Here is a 22164-nt window from a genome sequence, read left to right on the forward strand (position 1 = left end):
TAGCGCGGCAGTCGTATTGTTTCAAATTCAAACACAAATTTCCAACAGCGTCCGTACGCTTTAAAACTTTTTGTATTTCTCTCTTATTTCTTACGACTACCCCGATTTACACCAAGTGACACATATTTATAGCTAGTCAGAGTGGCCTGATATTACAGTTAGATTTAGTAAATATGTAATAAATAGCAATAGAATGTATGTTACTGTAATTATGCTTACTGTATGTATATATGCAAATAATGAGAGATGCTCATAACATAACAGAAATAAAGTGCAAGTGAGAAAGAATGCGAATATGAGAATAATGGCAACATACAAAAATAAGAGAATGATATTTACTGCTCGGCCGTACTTTTCGTCGGTAACACTCCCTTGCCCGTAAACAAGTCTGACAACACATGTTTCCTTTACTAGGTACCGACATCTAACACCGCTACTTTTGCAATCGGTCGATGAAGAATGCCTGATTTGGTTTCTACCATAGCGCTCCGAACTTGGCTATCCTTCGCTTTTACCACATCTACAATTCTGCCTTTCGGCCAGCAGTTCCTCGGCAGGTCTTGGTCTGCAATTACCACGACATCGCCAATACGTACTGGGCGTTGTTTTGTGAACCACTTGGTACGTCTAGAGATGACCGGTGTATATTCCTTCACCCATCGATGCCAAAAGCGGTCAGCGAATTGTTGGGTCAATTGCCAACGTTGACGCAGATTAACGGTGTCGCTACATATTGGCTTGTAGCCATCCGATGACCCAATCAGCAAGTGGTTGGGAGTAAGAGCCTCGTCGTCACCATTTTCCAAAGAAACAAATGTAAGCGGGCGGGCGTTCAGGATAAATTCTACTTCATTCAATGCACTTCGCAAGCTTTCATCGCTGAAACTTGTTGAAGGTAGTATTTCATAAAGCACAGTCTTCACTGATCTCACAAGCCTTTCCCATGCACCACCCATATGGGGGGCGCTTGGTGGATTAAATCTCCATTTTACTCGGTCGAAAGATGAGGCGATACCATTCAAATCGATATTTTTCAGACTCTCGCTAATTATTTTTTCAGATGCCTTGAAATTGGTGCCGTTGTCCGAGAATATCTCCCTGGGATAGCCGCGTCGTGATATAAAGTTGCGTATCGCCATGATACAGGAACTGGTATTTAAGCTGTGGGCAACTTCGATGTGTATAGCGCGAAGCGTTAGACATGTAAATAGAACGCCCCATCTCTTTTCTCGCCTTCTTCCCACGATGACAAGCAATGGGCCAAAATAGTCGATACCTACATACGTGAAGGGCCTCTCGAAAGCGGCAATCCTTGCAGCCGGCAGCGCTGCCCTTTGTGGCGGCTGAGGAATGGAGCTATGGTTTTTACATTTTTGACACTCTGCGCGCACTCTTTTATACAACACCCTCAGTCGATTTATAAAGTATGTACCACGAATTTGATTGATTACAGACTCATGCATCAGGTGATGGAAATTTTCGTGAGCCCAACGCACTATTAAAAAGGTGACATGATGAGAATTAGGCATCACTATAATATCTTCATGGTTGTTTAAGTGTTCAACTCGACTTTTGCATCTTATTATGCCATCTGTGTCTAAGTAAACGTTTAAAGTAAAGAGTTTGCTAGAGTTGTCAATATTCTTACCGCGTTTGAGGCACCTGATCTCTTCACAATATTCAATGGACTGAGCATACCTTATAAGAAGACATTGAGCTTTCTGAATCATGTCAAAGTCTATGGATGTTTTCCGTTGCCTTGCTAGCACAACTGAGCGCAACCGGTCGACGTAAAATAAAAATGTAGCCACAGCTCGATACAAACGTTTCCAGCTGGAAAAGTGCTCCACGTTCAGCATCAGGTTGTTCATGTGTTCCTTTTTCATATGTAGAACATAATGTTTAATTTCCGAATCGTCGCACTCCTCTAAGCTTAACTCTTCGCACTGCGGCCAAGCTTCTGTGCTCGACCTTAAGAAATTTGGGCCGGTAAACCACAATTGGTAGCACTGACGTGTAGTTGTTTTTGTAGCTAAATCAGCGGGATTATTTCTCGAGGGAACCCACCGCCACTGGCTTACGTTTGATGCCTCTAGAATTTCGCCTATTCTATGCATCACGAATTGGTGGAAGTTTTTAGGGTCCATTCGCATCCATCTTAGCACCGTCTTTGAGTCTGTCCACCAATATTTCGACATTATGTTAATACGTTGCGTATTGCTTACCATGTTCGCCAGCCTCACACCAATTACCGCCGCCTGCAACTCTAGTCTGGGTATCGATAATGGCTTTAGCGGTGCGACTTTGGATTTGCCAGCCACTAGACTAACCGTGACGTCGTTTCCCTTTGATACACGCAAGTAGCAAACGGCTGCATACGCGCTTTCCCCGGCATCAACAAAGGTGTGGAGTTGAACATCTTCAGCATCTTTCAGCAATAGTGAATAACATCGAGGTATTTCGGCAGCTGTTATTAATGGCATAATGGACTTCCACTGGTTCCATTTGTCGAAAAGATTGTCTTGGAGCGGGTCGGCCCAGGCGAGACCAGATCGAAATACATCTTGCAGCAAGATCTTTAACCCTACGGTATAGCAGCAAACAAATCCAAGAGGGTCGAAGATCGACATTAAAACTTGGAGTGCTTCTCTTTTCGTTGGTATGATCGATTCGTTAATAACATCGCGACGAAGTCTCGCAAATCTACAAATATATTTAAAATTATCGCTTAGAGGGTCCCAAAACATACCGAGGACTTTCGTGGTTGAACCCCATTCTTTGACGGATTGAACTGACATAGGATCTTCTTCGAGCTGCTCCACGACAAATTTGGAATTTGAAGACCAGCCACGTATATTGAAGCCAGCGGCGCCATGAATTTTTTTTACTTGTTGAGCCAATTCTAACGCAGATTGTTCATCATCTCCACAGTCAATAAAGTCATCCACGTAATGGTTCTTCTTTACAGCTTCTACGGCTCGAGGAAGTTCATTTTCAAAATGGTCAGCGTTTTTGTCACGTATGTAGTGGGCAATAAACGGAGCGCAATTCAATCCGAAGGTCAACGCTCGCATGACATAAATACTTGGTTGCTGAGGATCATCACCGTCATCGCACCACAAAAATCGCTGAGCATGCATGTCGCTGTCCCGTATATTGATACGGTGAAACATCTCCGCTATATCACCGCATATAGCCACTCTGCCTACTCTAAAAGCTAATAAAATACTAACGAGTGGGTTAAGCAAGTGTGGGCCACTCAGTAGGAAGTCGTTGAGTGACACCCCGTTCACCTTTGCAGCAGCATCCCACACCATCCGAAGCTTTCCAGGCTTATTTGGATTGCTTACAATGAAAATAGGCAAATACCATGTTTTACCGTTAGAAATAGCAGCCTCAATCGGGGAGAGTTTTTTCGCGTACCCCTTGGAAAGTAGATTATTGATTTGAATTTGAATATTAGATTTTAGCATAGGATCCTTAGCAAACTTCCTCTGCAAACACATCAGCCGTTGTAAAGCATATACATAGTTATTGGGTAGCAATACACTTGAGGTACGCCACGGTAGCCCAATTTCGTAAAAGTTATCGCCCTTTTTACAAGTGTTATTCGCAATACTCACAGCTTTGGCATCTTCTTCCGACAGTAGCTGAGTAGGTTTGGATGACTCTAACGTGAAGAATTCTTTTACAGTCTCGTGCAGCTCATCGCATCTTTTTTGACAATCGCATGTATGTATATTTAGTCGATATTCGGCAGTCTGTCTTGAATTGCACCCCTGCAACGCCCATCCTAAACGGGTTTTTGACGCTATGGGCTGGAACCAGGTTCCCTCTCTAATTTTGAGTGGAATTGCCAACCTCCAGTTGTCCGCACCGATAAGCAATGATGGTTTTACGTTGTTATATGATGCAATTGGCAGTCCCGCTAGATATGGATATAGCCGCTCCATCGCAGATGCATTGATTGACTGTGCCGGAAGATTGAGATCGTCAACAGTATGAATATTCTTGAGAGTATATTTCTGCCAATTTGTCACACTCGAAATTTCGATGGCCGCCCGCACAGAATTTTCTTCAACACGCGTCGTGTTACCTGTCCACCGCAAACACAGAGGGTCTCGTTCACCTTTCAAGCCTAATTCATCAAATATTCTTTTTTCCATTAGCGTCACAGAAGAGCCTTCATCTAAAAATGCAAATATATTCAGTACTTTATTTTTAGAATAAATGCGAATCGGAACGATTCTGAAGAGTGGCTGCATTTCTTCGTGGCTGCTACTGTGCGTATTTATCTGCGCATCTAAAAATTCGTTTGTATTTGTACTTATGGCGATGGGTTTTTGTTGGCTCATTACCGTGATTGTTTTATGTAGTAACGGATTATGTTTTATAGTGCAACCATCTACACCACATACTTTATTCATAAAACATTTCCGTCTATGCGGATTCAAACATTGGCGACAGAGGTTGTTCGCCTTAACTTCCTCCCATTTTCGCTGAAGTGTAAATTTTTTAAAAGTGTCGCATTGCATTACCTTATGATCGTTGCTCTTGCAAATTATACACTGCTTGCTCCTTGGTATGTTGCGAGCTGGTGATGGATGCTGAGTGTTCACGTCGATAGTATGCGTGTTAACCGTAGCACTACTTTTGGCAGGTGCTAAAGAGACGACAGTACTGGCTGCTTCGGCTAGATTGTACAACCAGTCGCTGAATTGTTTCACCACCGGAGTCTTTTCATCTTTCGGGTGAACAGCCCAGTTCAGCTTTTGGTTGTTGGGGAGCTTGTCAACCAACTCCTTGACGAGCAGTGGGTTATGCAGGTGCATGTACATTTGTCATCCCTCCATCGTGGCACAAATATTCCTGACGCAGAGTGCAAATTCAATAAGGCCCTCCAATTTATCCTTCAGTGCAGGCATAGCACGAGCTTTATTCATTGCGCGCTCAAGGATGTGTTCAGGTCTGCCAAAGCACATTCTAAGAGTTTTTATGATCTCAGGGACCATGGACGGCAAAAACAATTTACATTTTACCATCTCCCGTGCTTTGCCTTTAAGGCTCGCTTGTAATCTAATTAAATTCTCCGCATCGGTGTACCCCGCGACCGTAGTGCTGTTATCGAAACTGCTAATAAACAGCGGCCATTCTTCAGGGTCGCCATTAAAGGTTGGGAGCTGCTTAGGTATGGCCTGCCTTGCTGCTAATTGAGCAGGTGTAGGCCCATTGCTAAAAGAGGCCATCGAAGTGCTGGATGAGGGCAGGTCGTTATACTGCGAAAGAATCTTATATTTGTTGTCCAAATATTGTTGTTGCAATTTCATCTGCTCTTCCAACTTTTCAAGCTGAAGGTTTCGATATATTTCGGAGTTGAATGGCATCTGCATACCTTGGCCATTTCGTATACCTACTTGCTGCACCGACGAGAATACTTTTGGTTGACTGTACGAGATCTCATTTGCAGAGGTGGCGATGCTGCCCGTTGTGAATTGTTGTAGCCCTGGGTTATACTCACTTGATTTATTTGGCAGTTGCGATCCCTGAACTGATGTACTGGGTTCGAAATTCCAGTTCGAAGAAGCCCAGGTCGAAAAGTTCGTGGATACTGGAGTAGCGGTAGTAACTGTAGAATTTGCTATATTAGTCGCAGGTTTTAGAAGCGGATTGACTGTTGAGTTAGATATCTTCGCAATTGTTGGAAACGTTGGGAGAAAATTCACGTGCCGGTTACCTTGCTTGGTAGTTGGCGATGACGATGCGGTTGGATGTGCCTTCGTGGTTGATGCATGATTCTGGCAGCTTTCACAGCTCCAGCTTTCGTCAGCCACATTGCTATGTACTCCAACGCAGTTGAAGTGGTACCAGGCGTCGCAGGTGTCACACTGGACCATACTCTCGTTGTCCGCTGCGTCACATTTTCGACAACTTTGCCCCGTTGTTTCTTTGTCCATATTGACCATTTAGCAAATATTAAAATTAGTTAAATCAAATTTAATTTTACGGCAAAAGAATTTTAAAGAATCACCAAAAAAAGTTTTAAAGAATTGTTGCGCGTATTTTTCTAGCGCGGCAGTCGTATTGTTTCAAATTCAAACACAAATTTCCAACAGCGTCCGTACGCTTTAAAACTTTTTGCATTTCTCTCTTATTTCTTACGACTACCCCGATTTACACCAAGTGACACATATTTATAGCTAGTCAGAGTGGCCTGATATTACAGTTAGATTTAGTAAATATGTAATAAATAGCAATAGAATGTATGTTACTGTAATTATGCTTACTGTATGTATATATGCAAATAATGAGAGATGCTCATAACATAACAGAAATAAAGTGCAAGTGAGAAAGAATGCGAATATGAGAATAATGGCAACATACAAAAATAAGAGAATGATATTTACTGCTCGGCCGTACTTTTCGTCGGTAACAGTTCTTATTATTTGAAAGAATATAAGAAACCAAAAATAAGCGTTTCGGCTCGTCTTCCTAATCACTGTTTGAGGTAGCTGTCTGGTTAAGCACAAATGTGAGTACCTTCAGAGAAATCTATATTTACACAGATTAGATCTTCTCTGTTAATATCCGGCGTGGCATGCCACTAGGTTTTGATACTTTAGCTCATCGTTTTTAAATAATACTGATGACATTAGTGATTTAAGTGTCAGCCAGATCAATGGATTTGCACTTAAAACAAAATGGTTCAGCGAGGAGTGGCAAATAAACTTCTACTGTGGCATTACAGTAGATGGGCAACGATCTAAGGGAGTGAGAGAGACTGACTGCCACTTCTACCTACCTGCTTACCTACTTTCAGTAGTTAGGTGGTAGTATTTTCATGTTAATACTTACGTCTAACAAAGCTCTGCTCGTTTATTAAAGCTACCGGATGGTTTAAAAAAAAACACGTAGAGTAAGGATAAGCTCCAGTGGTATCACAACGGACCTGCGAAAGGTCTAAGTGTGTCTTTATGACAACCACCCCACCTACCTACCTACCTACGTCTTACTACTTACTTATATTTTATAAAATTTATTTTATTTATTTTGAATAACCGGAAATTAATTTTAATTTCATTGAAAATGACCTGATTAAGGAAATGGAAGAAGAAATAACTGCTAATATTAGCCTACACAAGTACCGTATATGTAGGTAAGGTTAGACAGGCTGGTCTTTTATCAAGAGTTCACTTGGTAGAAGTCAACAGTTCTTCCCAGTATAAAATTTAGCCAGACATATTTCTGCATATCTGTAAACCATCTTGAACTTGCGGAAAAGTCAATCAGCCCCTCAAGAGAAAGCTGTGCCTAAGTCTCCCATATCCTTGAAGAAATTGTTATAAATTTGTTTATAGATTTTGATTACCATCAATAGTTTCTGGGGTATTTAGTGTAAAAAACGTATTTTTGCAAGAATTTCAATTTTACAGCGAATTGCAGTCGAATAACCTTCTAGTAAAAATGTTTGTTTTGGAAGAATTCGCTTAAGGCGATAGGGCTATAGAAATAGGTGAGTTTTAAATCTAAGGTTAATAAAAATAAATTTATGAGTATAGTTGCAATTTTCAGAAATTGGAAAACACATACCTGTAGGCGAGACAATTTTAGAGCTAAAGTTAACAAACGGTAGATTTTATTGCAGATTGCGGCAGAATATTTATTCTCTAACAACGTTTGTTCAGAAAAATAGTTACGGAAGGAAGTCTCAGAAATAGATGTGGTATGTTAGGTAGAGTGAGCAGACTATAACTATGCAGAGCAGATATTTTTCTTATGTTTTTTTTTATTTAGGTGTTTCACCGATATTCAAACCAAAGAGAGAACTCTTGGTTCCGAATGGTAGTCACGCACCAACCCATTCGGCTACGGCGGCCGCATATTAAAGAAGGTAACTAAACGCTCCAGTAAATAATTTAAAATACAAGATATGCCAAATATTGGAGTAGTTAGGGGAAAGAACCACTCTGATACTCCCTAAGTAGCACTAAAGCACCATTTTGTTACCATTATAAGATCTCCAACAGGCAGATATCTACAACCAGCCAAAGCTGTTAATATTATGGAAAAGATTGAAGGGATTTAGGTTAGTGCACAGCCCCAGGTTGTCGAATAAAAGAGCTCCTAGTAACTGTAATCATCTAGCTGCAAAACCCGGACCCGCTACGAGCTTGGTAATTGAATGGCGTAGAGTCCCCAGACTTTCTGAATTCTCCGTCTATTGTACTAGGGCCAAAGGGTTTTCGAAATACCACATGAAGAAATGGAGCTCCAAGTTTTCTACGCTTTTGAGAAGTTGTCAAAAATTTGAAAGATAAAATTTTCATATTTTTATCTTATTCAAACCAAGTTTGTTACAAGTTTAAGTATATGAAGAAGGTGAGCAGACCATGACTTTCAAATGGTAACTTTCGCACTTTCAATGCGAATAAATAATTTTTAACACATGACGATCATGCAAAATCTTATTGATCCTCGTTAAAATAATGCCAGAGGATGCCCTAATCTGATGGTGTGTGACATGAAAAGTTTCCGAAATCGTTTCGTGATACTTTCTGACGCAACAATTGCACAACCTTGGCTGTATTTGAACGAACAGGGATAGTGGGAAGATTCATAGCGCCAGCTTTTTAAGGTGCTAAAAGATGTGGTTTACTAGCCGTATAATGATTTTAGTTCATCGGTGTATTTTAGTCTTGTTAATTCGCGTCAAAAATTGTGTAAAGTAATCGTACGAAAATGTTAACACCTTATTTTATTTTTTTTGTCTACATTAGTTCTTTAAAACACAGTATAATGTTATTTAATGTTGTTATTGCTTCCACATAAAAACGTTCTGAGTGCGTTTAAGACAAAATATAGAAAATTTTCCGATGAAAATTGCCAGATGTTCATTGCCAGAAATAAAGGGTTTTTCAATAAGGGCGGGTAGATGTTGAAATGGAATGTCGTGGCGTTTGCTGTGTGGCGCCGCACAGTGGGAACTTTTCATGTAGACTGCGGACATAAATCAATTTTTTTCACATCATTCGATTTGCATAAAATTTTCAAAATTTATTAACAACTAATTAAGAATTGTTGTTTTAAAATTTTAGACCATAATCTTTATTATTTTTCTGTACACAGTATGTCAAAGTTAAGGTATGACAACATACTTGAAATATGGGAGTTCAAAGTGCTATATTTGAATGCTTGTTATTTACATATGAAACATCATACAACATTTCTAAAAATGCAATTCGTAAGAACCATTTTTCTTTATTAAAAATGACAAAAAAAAAAATAAATTCCTAAAAAATGGAAAAAAGTTGCATGTAGCATATATACAGCCCAAAAAAATGAACATTTATCATTTTCAAAGGACTAGAAAATATATTGCACCGCTGAGCACCGAATTAAGGCTTATATCAAATTAAAGCTTGAAAATTCAGCTAAAAGTTAAAGAAGACAAGACATAGCACAGCTTAGCACAGCGATTTATACACAACAAAAACCACAAACAACCATGCGCGAAATTCACACTGCGCGCTATGCATATGTTTACGTGCAATAGTCGGAGCGAGTCTTGTCGCCAAAGCGAGTGGTGGGAGAGTACACAGAAGTGAGTTCTTAATGAGTTGGCGGGGAATCGTCAATTGTCCGTTATGGATTAAAATATAAATATGCCTGCATTATTATCTTTGTGACAGTGACAGTTAATACAAGTTTAATATAAAGTGTTTGGAAATTTATTAAAGTTATGGATAAATCTAATATTCATTATAATGCGATTGTTGAACTATTGTTCGATAGGGATAAAGATATTGACGTTGTTGTTGGTGTCATATCAGCAAATTATAATTTGTCTGAGACAAATATAATTAATTTTCGCAAATTTTTAATAAAATATTTCTATCCAAAATTTAAATTAAAGTGGAACAAAAGTGCGCGCATTAAATCCAGGTTTTTAATTGATAATAAACAATGGCTTTCACGGCTTTATACGATAAATAAAAACGTTTTGAATATTGAGCAGCCAAGTACTTCGCTTTCAGCCAAACGTGGAAGACCTTGTATTTCATTTGAAGAAAGTCATGAGAGAACTAAGAGGACTAAAATAAAACAAATTTGTGAAAATTATTCTGAAGAGCTGATAGTGTCTGCAGCTAAAAGATATAATAAAGAAGAAAATTTTAAATCGTTTACACCTGAAAAAGCACTTAGCCTCATAATCGATGCTGCATTATCAAAGCACCAGTGTGAAATTTTAAGAAGCTCAGCCAAAGAAATCGGTTGTGATATTTTTCCAAATTATAAACAAATTTTGGCAGTTAAAAAGCAATGTTATCCTGCTAATATTACGGTTGAGGAAAATTGTAGTAGTGTTGGATTACAACAATTACTTGATCACACAGTTTCAAGAATTTTTAAATCTAAATCGCAATGTGAGGTTGAAGAGTTTCCACATCAGTTGCGTTTATTAAGCAAATGGGGCTGTGATGGGTCATCTGGGCACAGCAGTTAAAGAAATTGGAATACCATGATGATGTAAAAAATTTATTAAAAGATTGAAAAAAAAAAAATTTTTATTGCAGTACTATGAAAAGTAGGCGTAAAAATAGTAGGAATAATTTGAAATTCACACCAAATATTGAAAACTTTTTAAAACGTAAATGTACCAAAATTTTAAAGTTTGACCTAAAATTTTATGCCAGTTAGAGCATTTTTTAAGTTAGTATTGTATGGGAGGTGGTCGTAAGAGGGGGCAAATTTTTACAAAATTATTACCCAATATTAGGAATTACACAAAATACAAGTATACAAAATTTTTTTATTTTTTTTTTAATTTTATGGAAGTTATGGCTACTTTATTGTTAAGGTTGTGTGGGAGGTAGGCGTAAAAGTGGGCGGATTTTTTTGATTTTTTAACTAGAAGTTTAAAATGTCTTAAAAGTGATTTCTGCAAATTTTCAAACTTCTAGAATGACTCCTTGTATTTTTGGCCGCTGTGGCACCACTGTGCGCCGTCCTGCTGGAACCACATGTCGTCTAGGTCCATATGGTTCATTATGGGCAATTAGGAATTAGAAGCGCCACCATGTCTACCGAAAAATGGGCGCAATGCGCGCAACGTTTGCGTTAATGAACACTCATTTTGATAATAAAGTTTTATCATTTGAACGTGCTGTTCAATCGTGTAACTTGCCATGATGATTTGGCATAAACAACTGAATAATAAACAAGAGATTTGACAGATGTCACCAAAACAAAATGGCTGCCACAGGGCGCCAAAATCGACCCGCGCCAATTGAAAAACCCTTTATAAGCAGCAATTCGTCCATTAAAAAAAAAATTCTTTAAACAGTACAATATATTTAAATTATACTCAGTCAGTTTTAAGTAAATTAGAATAGAACTGTAGCAAATTCCACTCCATAGCTAAGATCTGCCTGGTGCATCACAACGAAGTTATTTTAAACAAATCTATACTTTTGAAGTTAGTTGTCATGATTTTTCAAAATAATGAATAATTTTTTTTCAAAATTTGTAGTCTTCTTGAAGGCAAGAATGACTGATGCTTAGTCATAAACATTGGTTTTGTCACAACCAGATTTACACGGCAATCCGTGGCCAACACCTATTTATAAGTTATACCAATAAGCGTATGTATATGTATTTAAGCATACGCAAACATCTGCATGAATAAATAAATATATTTTCGAGGCGTTCGAGCCTTGTGTCTGGTTCGTGTGTTGTGGCCGCGGGCAGAAGTTGATTGGCTGCCAAGCGCACTACATGTCGGGTTCAGTCTATGCACACATTTATGTATTATGTGTCCGAACAACAACAACATCACAATCGCCAGAAGAGCATCAACAAAGGCAATTTCTCAAAATTAACTTTTCATTATGCGTGTTGTTAAAAAAAAAATAGTTTATAAACATTTGCTTTTTTATTTTTGTATTGGTGTGGCGTCTATCGCCAGAATGTCAGAATTCAGAGGTTGGCATAAAAATGGCAGTGTTGTTGAAAATAGCGGAGTAGCGATCCGCTTACAGTCGCAGCCATAACAACGGAACTACTACATTCTCTGTCGCATGGTAGAATGAGCTCTACCTTAACTGTCACTATTTTCAATCTTTTGCCAGGCTCTTAATTCGCTGCTTCCATATATGTCGAAGAAATAAGAAGAGCATTGAACCATAATCAAGCTTACGTAGTTGGTAGTGTTTTTATTTAATCGGAAGCAAAAGCTTAACTTGAATCAGTGCAAAAGGTGTTCAAGGGGAATTCTCAAGAACCGTCTTAAATTGTCCTGTGCCTTTATGGCAATGTTTCAATGATTCATATGTCAGTTATTCAAAGCGTAAAAATTACGTGCCAAAAAACAACATTTGCGAGAAGTCTTGCTTTTCTTCTTCAATCCGAAAAAAAAAAATGCTACTGTTCAGCTGTTGTCGAAAGTTTACGGTGAACCACTCCGTTGTTGAAAACATGCAAGGATTGCTTGCGATGCTATAAAATTCGTAATTTTGATACTGTAGTCAGGAAACGACCTTGCCAAACAACGAAGATTTTGAAGCCCTAATCGGTGGAATCTAGTGGTAAACACAAAACGACTCAGAGCAGTCATCGGGAGCGATACAAGCCGCATGCATTGGCATTCATGTAAAAAGAACGGAAGCCGGGTGCAAAATGAGGGTGTTGGGCTAGCAACGACAGCGAAATTTTCCATTATGGCAATGCTCGGTGCCATATTAAAAACTATTTACAAAACTAGAAAGGTTCTCACCCGCCGTGTTAACCAGCTTTTGCTTTTTCTGATTTCTCCATGTTTTGTTTAACCCAAATTGCTCTTTTAGGAATTCGGAACACGTCAAGTGAAGGCATTACTAACTTTTTGATGTTTTCTGATTTTTTTTTTATTGGCCAGGGATCCCTAAATTATTGGAAAGTTGGCAAAAAGTTATAGGTTCGGATGAACAATACTTTGAATAATGCACTAATTAGTATGGAATTGGAAGAAAAAAATATTTTTGCAAAAAATCCTCTACTTGCAAGTTATATATCCAATATGAGTATAGAAGTGGGAAATTATTACGTAACTGCTACTTTCGCTACCGTAAGGCCCTGCCACTTCTATTTTTTAGCAGTTTTTTTTTATTTGTATAAAAGTATAGTATCTTCTACAACAAAAATCATATCATTCAAAGCACACAAATTTAACAAATTAAGGGGTTACATACGTCCAACAGCGCCAAAAATGTGCTAAAAGAAAAACATTGTGTACTAGTACTTAAACTATATAAAAAAAATGTATTTATTGTACAAAAATTAGTATCTAAAAAATTACGTGACCAAAGTACAATAAAAAAAAACTGCTCCACGGTCGGGATCATTTCTTCCTGAAATGGCGATCGATCTGTAAACAGTAAAAAAATTCTTGTAAAATAAAGTTGTAGTTTTAGTCTGTTGAGCCGGATTTTTGAATTTCGAAAAATTTTGCAATTTACGGCATTTAAGAAAAAGTATGCATTGTACGTCATAAATGTCACTCTCTAATTATATTTATAAATTTTTTAATAAAAATATCAAAAATCCAGCGCGACATACTATATGGAAAACGTTTTCAAATATTTAAAAGAAACCGCATCAAAAAATATTAAAATCTGTGTGAGCTCTCATGCAGACCGTGCCGGAAAAAGTACTTCCGAGAAAAATGAGTTCACACTTTCAACCTCAAACGAAGGACAGCTACCTGTGCCCATCAAACTCTCGTCGGGCAGTTACATTTTCTATATAAACTTTTAAAAAGCGACTTCCACATAAATACACCTAAAACTATGAAGAATAATAATTTGTAAAAAAAAAAAATTATCAAAATCCGCAATTTTTTTTTCAGAAAAGTTCTTGGGATGCAGTTTTATAACCCATTCCATATTAGTATAAAAAATTGTTGGTTGGTTTCGTTGGTTTTTGACATGTTTTTTCACTGAGGTGTAGCGTGCATATTCTTATAAAATAAAAAACTTCCGAACATGCGTTTTATATATATATACATACGAGTATATACATATTTATTTATTTATTTACTTATATAAGAAATAACTTAGACTTTTAGCACTTATAATACATCTACAGAACGGGGCTCCCAAGAATGGAGTGTAGGATTCCTTAGACAACAGTATTGTGCATTTTGACAAAGTTATTATTGTGGCGTGCGCCTTGATGTTATTCCACAAATGGAGGGACCTACAGTTTCAAGCCGACTTCGAACGGCAGATAATTTTTTTTTAATGAGAGCTTTTTCATGGTAGAAATACACTCGGAGGTGCTGCCTGCTTAGGGGGACCGCTATGAGAAAAACATGTTTCTTCATTGTTGGTCTTTCACGGAGACTCGAACCTACGTTCTCTCTGAATCCCGAATGGTAGTCACACACCAACCCATTCGGCTAAGGCGGCTGTTATTCTCTAAGTCTATACTTAAATCCACTCCACCCTAAGACCCAATCGAATTGAAGCGAAACAGCATATTTCTGGCCCTATTGTTGGATGAGATAGACGATGGCGATCAGTGACTGCGCTATTAGGGTAGGACTTGATGAACTGCTACAATAATAACAACTTCTAAATTTCAATTAAACAGTTATAGATTTCAACGTTTAACAAACTCTTGTCTTTTTTGGCCTGACGCCAAAGCATATACGATTCCTAGTTTATGTGGACCGCACCACTTGTTTTGGTTGAGCGAAAGAAGGGATTCGCTGGACTTAATAGGTCTATTTATAAGTTCGTGCGGTTTTACAACAGATGGCGTAACTTGATTATTATTCCATCGATCCACATTTCCAAACATTCATTGGAGAGCTACTGTCGTAAGGCACAAACGTCAGTATAAGTTTTTTATTTGAAGCGTAAACAACAATATTTTTACCACACTTGAAAATGTCGAATTTCGTGCCAAATAATGTGTTTTTGCGGGGAATTCTTCTTCATTATTTTAATATGAAGAAAAAAGCAGCCGAAAGTCATCGTATCTTGGTGGAAGTTTATGGTGAGCATGCTCTATCTGAGCGAACGTGCCAGAAGTGGTTTGCACGCTTTAAAAGTGGTGATTTTGGCTTGGAAGACGAAGAACGCGAGGGTGCGCCGCCAAAGTTCATGGATACCGAATTGGAGGAATTGCTCGATCAAGATCCGGCTCAAACGCAAGAAGAGGTTGCAAAAACTTTGGGAGTTGATCAATCAACCATTTCCAAACGTTTAAAAGCCATGGGAATGATCCGAAAGGTAGGCCATTGGGTGCCGTATGAATTGAAGCCAAGAGACGTTGAACGCCGTTTTATGGCATGCGAACAACTGCTTCAACGGCACAAAAGAAAGGGTTTTTTGCATCGAATTGTGACTGGCGATGAAAAGTGGGTCCATTACGACAATCCAAAACGTCGGGCAACGTATGGATACCCTGGCCATGCTTCAACATCGACGTCGGCGCAGAATATTCATGGCCTGAAGGTTATGCTGTGTATCTGGTGGGACCAGCTGGGTGTTGTGTATTATGAGCTACTGAAACCGAATGAAACGATTACGGGGGATGTCTACCGACGACAATTGATGCGTTTGAGCCGAGCACTGCGAGAAAAACGGCCGCAATACGCCGATAGACACGACAAAGTTATTTTGCAACATGACAATGCTCGGCCACATGTTGCACAAGTGGTCAAAACATACTTAGAAACGCTCAAATGGGATGTCCTACCCCACCCGCCGTATAGTCCAGACCTTGCGCCATCCGATTACTATCTCTTCCGATCGATGCAACATGGCCTGGCTGACCAGCACTTCCGTAATTACGATGAAGTCAAAAAATGGATCGATTCGTGGATTGCGGCAAAACCGACCGAATTTTTCACAAAGGGAATCCGTGAATTGCCAGAAAGATGGGGAAAAGTAGTAGTAAGCGATGGACAATATTTTGAATATTAAATTTGTAACCATTTTACGTCAATAAAGTTTCAAATTTCGAAAAAAAACCGCACGAACTTATTCATAGTCCTATTATTATTTTTAAAATAAGCTACCCTTATGCCGTATGTAGTCCCTTTAAAAAGTCTAGTTTAGTTTTAGTTTTAAAAAGTTGAAGTAATAAATCACAGCAAAGCGCAGAAAAGATGGAGCTCCATTTCTTCATATGCTATTTGAAAACCTTTTGGACCCAGCACAATTTACGGAGGACTTAGAAAGTCCTTCGGACTCCTCGCCATTCAATTTTCAAACTCGTAGCTGTGCTTACCGACCACTGGACGATCGGCATACACGCGGAAAATCTAGGGTTACCATTACCCCCATTGCATAAGCTGTGGGAACCTTTCAGAGAAGGAGACTGTTGAGCACTTTCTCTGTAAATGTTCGGCTTTGTCAGCTAGATGACTAAGATCCTTTCTTCGACAGCCTGGAGCAGTACGCCAACATAAATCCCATCAATCTTCTCCATTATATCAACAATTCTGGCTGGCTGTAGATATCTGCTTGTTGGAGGTCTCATAATGTTATCAAAACGGCGCTTTAGTGCTACTTGAGAAGTGCCAGACCGGCACTTCAACCATTTCACCTACCTATCTAAGTCACATATTTTTAATAGGATTAGTGCCAGACTGCGCGTGCTGAAGTATTTTTTTTTTTTTAGTTTTTCTTAAGGGGGTAGTATGGTTTTTGTTTTTTTTTTCATTTTTTTTTTTTTTTTTTTTTTTTAAATTTTTCTATAACATCTTAAGATTATTGTGTGAAAGTTTGAAGTGCATTAGAGTAAAATTGACAAAGACACAAAGGATTAAGTATCTACCTCTCCAACCGGATTTCACGCTGCCGAAAATCTTTAAACGCGTTTTTCTCACACTTGCCTTTTTTACGGTCGGTGTCCACTGTAGATTCATATCTACTGCACCGATTCTTTTCAAATTTGGTTTTTTTGTTTCTTTACTTTATTCACGACGTAATGACGTCGAGTTTTTTTTTTTTTAAATTTTGTCATATTTTAAAAAAACAAAGTTTTCAAGTTTTTTTTTATGAAAAATCGGTGTTTTGACTTCAAAGCGCTTTAAAAAATTAAAAAAAAAAAAAAAAAAAAAAAAAAAATCGACGTTGTTACCTGCGAAACTTTATTAGCTGATGAAATCAATTTGGTTTTTTGATTTTAGTTGATCCAGTAATGAGTTCTGAGGGACACCGCAATAAAACTTTTTTATAAGACGTCCGCGAAGATTCGCTGCCACCAACTCATTTCTTCATAAAAATCAATGAAAATTTCATACAATATTCTTTAAATATGACTTTATAGTGAAGTAATTTTAAAATTTTGAATAAATCAACTGTGTCGACAAAAAAAATTTCGAAAAATATGCTTGTTTTACACCGAATTAAGGGGTTATATACCTTGTGGTCCGGTGAAATTAGCGAAAGTTGGGTTTTTTTTAAAGATATGTAGCAATAATTTTATTGTATAAAAGTTTTTATTATTGGATATTACAATGTTTAAAGAAAAAAAAGGCTTTGTTTGTGTAAAAATATTTAAAAATGGCGGAGTTATGGCGTTTTCCCCCAAGACCCTTTTTTTGGAAGAGGCTTGCGGTGGACGCGATTCAAGTCCACCAAGTCAACTGAAATCAAAAAATTGAAAAGATTTCATTAGTATAGGGTTATATCTTCTTAGCGAACGATCAATATATTAAATATTTTGATTTTTGTGAAAATAGGAACATGTTTTTAAAAAACTCCACTTCTACAGTCCTAAAATTGGCATTAAAAAATTCATATCTGCAAAATAAAAATTTATACATAAAAAGTTGGTCGTTCACTAAGAGGCGACATCAATTACGAACAATTTAAAAAAAAAATTATAAAAATCGGTTGAATACTTTTTTTGCAATCGCGTCCACCGCAAAAGCATTTTTGGAAAAACACGTTTTTGAGATAATCGCGTTTAAAGTTTCAAGCGCCGCATGAGGCCGTACGCTCAGGACGTGACGACGCACAATTTAAAACGCTGTAACTTTCGATCTATTGCTCAGATCTCTATGAAATTTTTGGAAAATGTTCTCAAGGGATTGTACTTTACGATAAAGAAATAAAATTTATTTTGATTTTTTTGAAAAACACAAGGTATATAACCCCTTAACCATACTACCCCCTTAAATTCTTTCTTTACAGGCTTTTAACCAAACGACTTACTTCTTTCAACGCTGTTGCTCTGGAAACAATAAGTACTGATAGTGCATACAAACACGAATGTATTTAATCTAAAACTACAGCGTTGAGTGACTAAGAGTTTGAATAAAGCAATTAAACCGAAAATTCGGGCACGTCTGATATAATTTTAGTTCTTTGAAATGCTGGACTATATCTATAAAAGGTGGCACAGAATTAAAGCACCTAATTTCATTTTTGTATTTATTTATTTTATTTTACTAAATACAAAAATGCTTCTGAGTGATGGAAATGTTTATTTTGACTTTTATATGCTCCATTCTTGTCTGTTTACATACTAAAGCTGTCTAATTCACAAGTGTCAAATATGGCGTACATTTGCAATAATTACAAATCTTCCAATAGGGTGATTAATTTTGTGACACCTTGTGAAATCCGAAGCACTCCAAGTTGAGTTCGTTCACGTTGCTTTTTTATGTGGTATTACAATCGTTAATTAGTCGCCAGCACATCTGCTTGATTCTGGTGATTAATTATACACATGTTTATTTATTTTTAAAAGTATAAACAGATACTGAAATAAATCACAGCTCCCCATTTTGTATTATTTCGCATATTTTCAAGCAGTTCAAGCACAACAGCAATGAGTACCCGCACTTCTGCTCGGTGTGCATTACTGGAAAATCGTCCAGTTTGGACTCGAGTGTATCCCAGTTGATTTCGAGTAATTTAAGTTAATTTTATATTGACTTTTTTGCCAGCTCTTTGTTATTTTAAGTTTAGAAATCAGTTAAATCGAATGAAATGTTATATAAATGATTTTTTATAGCTTCTCTAGTTGTTCAAAAGAAAATGCTCAATTTTCTTGTCTATTACAGTGCATTTAACTCCTCGGATTGTATGCCACTTATGCGTACTTCAAAATTGATCTAATTGTACTATAAAAGCAAAACGTATCATGAAAATCTTCTTAGCCCACCGTTTGATGAGTATCAAATGCATATGAATGCAATCATACTTTATGGTCACCGTAGTCGAAGGCATTGTTTCATGAATAACATTCGGTAGCACCCTGGCTCGAAACCACAGCCATAGAACAGCAAATGATAAAAAGGTTTTTTCTAATAGTGGCCGCATCTCGCCAAGCAATGGCAATCCTCCGTGTGTTCTTCTGCTATAAAAAATCTCGTAATAAAATTACTTTCTACCATTCGGAGGTGTCATAAAATCGCAGATCCTTCCATTTGTGGAAAAACATCAACCTAATAGCTATCGCAACACTAATATTGCTTAAATAATTTTACTAAACAATAAAAATTAGCCAATTCAAAAATATAAGTCAGGTTTTGACTAAATTTGAACGCCTGCTATTTATATTAATTCTTCATTTACTAGCAACATGAAAACTATGCGGAAATTCATTAAAAAATAGCTAACATCAAAAGGTCCACAGCTCACTTCTGTGCCTGAAATCTAAAGCATGCATCATCAAAGCAATTTACATTCCTCTTTATTTGGTATATCAGTTGTTAGAAAGTTAATCGCCAGCATATCTGCTCGGTTCTGTAATTAATTATATACTTGTTTATTAATTCCTTAAAGTAGCATATAAACAAATACTAAGAACAAATAACTTATGCTTCCCATTTGGCTTATGTCTGTTTTAGAACTGAAATAATGGGTAATGAAATGTTTGCATAAAACGAGAAATATACATATGGTATATTTATGTTAACAATTGAGCTACTTTTTAACCAAACATTCAGACAAAATATCATGCAGAAAAAAATTCAGGGCCTTTCAATACCAATCGATTAGCACGTGCGGCCGATACTACCGGTTTTCACGTCAATTGGCAGCATGCGAATTTCACCTCTTTAGTTAATAAATTTTCTATTTTTAACAGTTTAAGGTTCATATAATATACTATCTTGATGAAAAAATTCTTGGAATATATTCAGAAAATTCAATACAAAAGTTTTTTCCTCAAAAATGATATAATATTATCGCCTTCAAGTGATATTATAGCTTTCAACTGCAACGCACTTCTGCCAGCGTTTGATGCACCTCTCGGAAGGTTTGTGGTACTATATTCTCAGTATAGCCATCAGAGTAGTCTTTGATTTTTCTTTTACTTCCTTTCGCTGTAAACGTTGTGGTTTTCTGACTCGATGAAACAAAAAAAAAAAAAAATCGCAGAGAGCCATATCAGATGAATTCGATGGGGGTTGGTTGGTCAAACATTCACGGATAATGATAGCCCTGTGCGACGATGCATTATCATGGTGCAAAATCCACGAGTTTCCCACAATTTACTTATTTTTTGGCGAGTTGCTTCACTTAACCGTCTCAGAACGTCCAAATAATAGTTCTTATTAACTGTTTGACCTTTTGGTAAAATGCGTGGTATACATTACCATTGTATTTTATTAAAACCGTGAGCATCGTTTCCTTTTTTAACTAAAACTGACGTGGTTTTCTTGTTTTGGTTTATTCGGAACTCTCCACTGACTCGCTTCATGCCTGGATTTTTTTTTTGCCTTCTGTATTAACTGAACATTCAATAATACTTATGTGTATTTATTATGTAAAATTTAAAGCAGTGTGCGTAAGAGCTCCCAGTGAAACTCGTTGAGTGTGATCGTGGAGAAGTCGGTTGAGTGGCGCTCGCTTCTTTACCTCTGCTTCATCGACTTCGAGAAAGCGTTCGACACTCTCAACCATGAATCAATCTGGGTAGCTCTTGAATGCAAATGAAATACGAAAATGCTCTAAGTGGTAGTATCGAATTTCAAACCGGTGTTAGGCAAGGATGTGTATTACCTCTACTCTTGTTCAACCTAGTCCTGGATCCAGCAATGCGACAAGCGTGTGCCGTCAACGGAAACGCAAGCCCTCAAATTTCTGTCACGCCGCTTGAAGATGTAGATGAATTTTGCTACCTTGGGAGCATAATTGCAAAAAACGGCGGATCAACAACTGGCATGCGCAATCGAATATCTAAGGGACGCGTTGCCTTTGGCATGTTAGACAAGGTATGGAGACCAACTCACATCTTTAGGCACACAAAACTGAAAATGTTTGATGTCAACGTGAAGTCGATAGTTCTGTATGGATGTGAAACATGGAACTTAACAACAAGCAAATCACAATCATTGCAGTCCTTCCTAAACCGTTGCCTACGAAAGATAATGCGGATATCGTGACTTATAATACCACGATGATCTTTGGGCGGCTACCGGGCAAACACCAGTTCACCTAGAAATAATGCATCACAAGTGGACATAGATCGGACACACATTGCGCAAACCACGGGATGACATCGCAAGGACAGCGCTAGACTGGAATCCCCAAGGAAGTCGGGAGATCAGCCAACACATGGAGGCGACAAGTAGCAGCAGAGGCGAACAGAGCTGGCCGTTGCTGGAGTCAAATTAATCATCTAGCTCTAAACAAACGAAATTATAACTTGTTTATTGAGGCCCTCTGTTTCATCTAGGAACTTTGGGAAAATATATACATATATACGCGGTAAGTTGGTGTTATTTATTGAATTGGAAGCTCGAGGAATTATTAATTTATGACTAGTATTGCTAATTTCATCAATGTCTGCATTGCGTGTCGTATTCAGAAGCCCACGTCTCTTCTCCAGTAATGATGTCTTTGATGAATGCTGGATCGGATTCAGCCTTGGAATAAAGTATTTGGCGATATCAACGCGGTCCCCTTTTTGCATGAAATTCTGGTCCTTTGACACAGACTTTCCACCAACATGGCGCAAACCCAAATAACTTACTGTTCTGAACGGATACATAAGCGATGCCTAGCCTCCTGCCAACTCTCTAATGGTTAATTTGTGGCTATTGAAACTTTTCTTTCACTTCATTGATGTTTTCATCAGTTTTCGATGTCGAAGGCATGTCTACTACGTTCGTCCTCCTCGATGGACTCACGACCTCTTGTAAACCGTTCATACCAATTG

At 37.8% G+C, this 22164-nt stretch overlaps 1 protein-coding gene across 1 annotated transcript; it reads right to left on the minus strand.

Moving 5' to 3' along the window:
* Nucleotides 1-410: 410 nt before the first annotated feature.
* Nucleotides 411-4838, minus strand: LOC128870446 (uncharacterized). The gene has a single exon (XM_054113138.1). The coding sequence runs from the start codon at nucleotides 4836-4838 to the stop codon at nucleotides 411-413; it is 4428 nt and encodes a 1475-aa protein (XP_053969113.1).
* Nucleotides 4839-22164: the final 17326 nt, after the last annotated feature.

The sequence above is a fragment of the Anastrepha ludens genome, chromosome 2, assembly GCF_028408465.1.
Source record: "Anastrepha ludens isolate Willacy chromosome 2, idAnaLude1.1, whole genome shotgun sequence".
In the NCBI taxonomy this organism is placed as follows: Eukaryota; Metazoa; Arthropoda; class Insecta; order Diptera; family Tephritidae; genus Anastrepha; species Anastrepha ludens.